The sequence below is a fragment of the Colobus angolensis genome, unplaced genomic scaffold (genome assembly GCF_000951035.1).
Source record: "Colobus angolensis palliatus isolate OR3802 unplaced genomic scaffold, Cang.pa_1.0 Scaffold25, whole genome shotgun sequence".
Taxonomy (NCBI): Eukaryota; Metazoa; Chordata; class Mammalia; order Primates; family Cercopithecidae; genus Colobus; species Colobus angolensis.
The window spans coordinates 189,327-193,184 of NW_012115710.1; the positions used below are offsets into that span (position 1 = coordinate 189,327).

At 46.8% G+C, this 3,858-nt stretch overlaps 1 protein-coding gene across 4 annotated transcripts in view; it reads right to left on the minus strand.

Moving 5' to 3' along the window:
• Window positions 1-3,858, minus strand: part of ZNF331 (zinc finger protein 331) — a 38,828-nt gene that overhangs the window by 15,477 nt on the left and 19,493 nt on the right. For all 4 annotated transcript variants that reach the window (XM_011946141.1, XM_011946143.1, XM_011946144.1 and 1 more), the window contains 2 exons: window positions 3,541-3,622; window positions 1,559-1,685 (listed from right to left, as the gene is read on the minus strand). In XM_011946141.1, the coding sequence (XP_011801531.1) occupies window positions 1,559-1,685; window positions 3,541-3,549 (136 nt within the window). In that variant the 5' untranslated portion in view covers window positions 3,550-3,622. The remainder of the gene's footprint in view (window positions 1-1,558; window positions 1,686-3,540; window positions 3,623-3,858) is intronic.

Genomic DNA, 3,858 nt, shown 5'->3' on the forward strand with positions numbered 1-3,858 from the left:
GTGAAACCCCGTCTCCACTAAAAAATACAAAAAATTAGCCGGATGTGGTGGCATGCACCTCCGAGTAGTCCCAGCTACTCGGGAGGCTGAGGCAGGCGAATAGCTTGAACCCAGGAAGCGGAGGTTGCAGTGAGCTGAGATTGTGCCACTGCACTCCAGCCTGGCGACAGAGCAAGACTCCGTCTCAAAAAAAAAAAAAAGAGCATCATGGATCAAACCTAAACTAAGCTCTCAATGAAACCTCAGGAAACCTAGCTGCACGCAGCAGAGGAGGCTTTACTTTTTTTTTTTTTTTTTATGCCTCAAAGACAGGCCCAGACAATTTAACAGGAGGACTTCATTTCTGACCAGCTCCCTATCAGGGACTGATGGGCGGAATGTAGTAAAGAATGTGGACTTGCCCAAAAAGTAGTCTGGCCTTTGCCCTCTGGTGCTGAAAGTTAATCAATATTACATGTAAGAGGATGTCTTTGTTTCTGATGGGGGCTTGCTACGCCAGAAATACTAACCAAGTGATTCAGGGTAGGAGCTTTCGGTCATGCGGTACCAGCTGACCTGGAAACTGACATTAACCGTGTAGTAATCAATCAACCAACCAGTCAATCATGTCTACATGCTGAAGCCCAATAAAAACTTCCAACATCAGAGCTTAGGTGAGCTTCTCTAGTTGGCGATAGTTGGCGCCTGTTGTCACACACCAAAGACAGCAATGAGTCCTGACTCCACAGGGAAAGGACACCAGAAGCTCTGTGTCTGGAGCCCTCCTGGACTTCAACTTATGTACTTCTTTTTTTTTTTTTTGAGACGGAGTCTCGCTCTGTCGCCCAGACTGGAGTGCAGTGGCTGGAGCATGGCTCACTGCAGCTTTGAACTCCTGGGCTCAAGTGATCCTCCTGCCTCAGTCTTCCGAGTAGCTGGGATTACAGGCAGTGTCACCATAGATGGCTTAGCTATTAATATCATTGTTGTTATTTTGCTAGAAGAAAAATAAGTTTCCAGAGATGTTTACAAGATATTGTCATTCAATGTTTAACTCAAAGTTCAGGGATTGTAACTTTCAACCTCACTTCAGGTATGATACGTAAGAAATGAAATACGCCCACTTTGGTTTTATACAAATTCTGTCTGTCTAATCTACTCTACTTCAAACACATAGGCTGGTTTACTAGAACAATTCAGGGCACTGTGTCCACATGTTTTCCCTAGATGTGGGTCCCCAGAGTACCACAGACCACCAATAGCAATTTGGGTATTGTCTTATAGGACAAACTGGTTCCTTTGAAGATGGTCATGAAATAAACATCCCAGAATTCCAACCCATTCCACAGACATTAAGGAAGAGAGATGATTACAGGGGGAGTGGATGAAGGTGGGAAGGTAACCAACAGATGGGAGGGGAAGGTGTCTGATGCTCATGGCCACACCAGTAAGGCTCAATACATTCCTTGGGAACAGGAAGAAGAAATTCAACTAGTTTCTTGAAAGATGGTCCTGAAATTCATAGTGGCGAGTGGATATTCCAGGAGGCAGTCTAAGTTATCTGAGGTATGCAACTCACCCAGTGAGACCAAGTTACTGTAGTTCTCCAGCATCACATCCCAGTACAGGTCCCTCTGAGCAGAGTTCAGGCAGGCCCACTCCTCCTGAGAAAAGTCTATGGCTACATCGGCGAATGTCACCAAACCCTGAAACAGAAACCCACATATGCATGATGAAATGAAAGGAAACAGCTTCCAGATGAAGGAGACAAGAGGCCCCCTCTGGGTAGGGTGAACACCTGTGACATGGGCAGGAGGCGGTAAGGACATCAGTGTAACTGTGACGGAAGCAGAATGCCTGCCTGTCACTGAAGAGCTCTACCGCTGCAGAGAAAATGACTTGGACTGTGCAGAATCCTTATCAGTCAAACCTGCCAGGAAGTGGATAAAACAATCCAAGCTTTCTTCTTGTTGACAAGCAGTGCCTGCTATATGTCTGCCTTATAAGTTCTCAACAAGTGTGGATTCCTACAGCATTTTTTCTTTTAAGGGGGGAAGAAAAACCAAGACTTTTGTTTAAGATCTTTTATTTTAGAAAATAGGGTTTGCCGGGTGTGACAGCTCACGCCTGTAATCCCAGCACTTTGGAAGGCCGGGGCAGGTGGATCACCTGAGGTCGGGGGTTCAAGACCAGCCTGACCAACATGGAGAAACCTCGTCTCTACTAAAAACGCAAAATTAGCCAGGCGTGGCAGTGAGTGCCTGTAATCCCAGCTACTCAGGAGGCTGAGGCAGGAGAATTGCTTGAACCCGGGAGGCGGAGGTTGCGGTGAGCCGAGATTGCGCCACTGCACTCCAGCCTGGGTGACAAGAGCGAAACTCTATCCCAAGAAAAAAAAAAAGAAAATAGGGTTTGCATGTTTGAATGTTTTCAAGCCTCAGGTTTATCATGCCAAACTACATTTTAAGCAGTCTTCCTTTTAAGCATTTAAAAAAATTCCCACACAGGGTAAGTCAGACTGTTCATTATAGTTATTCACTTAGGTTGACCAAAACACTAAGGCTTTCTCCAATTCTGGGGTATGAGATCATCTCCTACTTCCATACTGGAAGATCTTCATGTTTCTTACCATCTCCAACCCAGTCTTTCCCCTGTTCCTGATTTTTTTTGTTTTTGTTTTTTTTTTTTGAGACAAGAGTCTCGCTCTGTCGCCCGGGCTGGAGTGCAGTGGCCGGATGTCAGCTCACTGCAAGCTCCGCCTCCTGAGTTTACGCCATTCTCCTGCCTCAGCCTCCCGTGTAGCTGGGACTACAGGCGCCCGCCACTTCGCCCGGCTAGTTTTTTGTATTTTTTAGTAGAGACGGGGTTTCACCATGTTAGCCAGGATGGTCTCGATCTCCTGACCCTGTGATCCGCCTGCCTCGGCCTCCCAAAGTGCTGGGATTACAGGCATGAGCCACCACGCCCGGCCCCCTGTTCCTGATTTAGAGGATAAGGATGTCAGATGATTTAGAATCATCTTGCGGTCTGAGAGATCCATTCAATAATAAAATTTACCCCCCAGCTTCCCCAGCAGGAACATGACCTCTATTCAAAGGTCCTAATCACAGCCCCATCCCCTTCCAAAAGTCCCATCAAGCTTGGGATCTGAGCACATACCAAGACAGACCAGTGAATATGAGCATCCCCTCTTATCTATGCAGAAAGCACGCTCAGTGGAGGATTCGTTTCTCACGTGGTCAAATGGGACCAACATATCTAACTCATCGAACCACGGACTTGACTTAAATATGTCCCTCAAAGGACTTTGCTACTTCACTGCTCCAACATTACTGTGGCCCCAAAAGGGAGCAAATAGGAGATACTGAATCACGTGCTCTGTGGATTTCCCCAAAAGGCAGATGCAGAGCTACATGGCATTATCCTTCACTGGAATAGAAAGAACTGGGAAATAGGTAATTATGAAGAGCTTGACTAGATAAAAGGCTTCAGATAATTCACAAGCAGATGCACCAAATGCAAATCTCACAGCTCAAGAAGGAAAGAGAAATACACACTTACCTGGGCCATTGTTTTAGAATTGAAGAGCTGATCAGTCCTCTTGGGGTTTCCACTGAAGAAGACAAACTCTGAGAGGCTAGAGCTAGGGGCGGAAAAAGAGAGATTAAAACCAGGGGCACCCGGGTCCCCATATTCCCGGGGATGTAATACGTAATATGACCTTCTGGCTCCTGTCTTGGCTTCCCAACACAAACACATAACCGTGACATATCTGGGAAAGGTTAAGAGTATCATGGATCAGGCCGGGCGCGGTGGCTCACGCCTGTAATCCCAGCACTTTGGGAGGCCGAGGTGGGCGGATCACGAGGTCAGGAGATC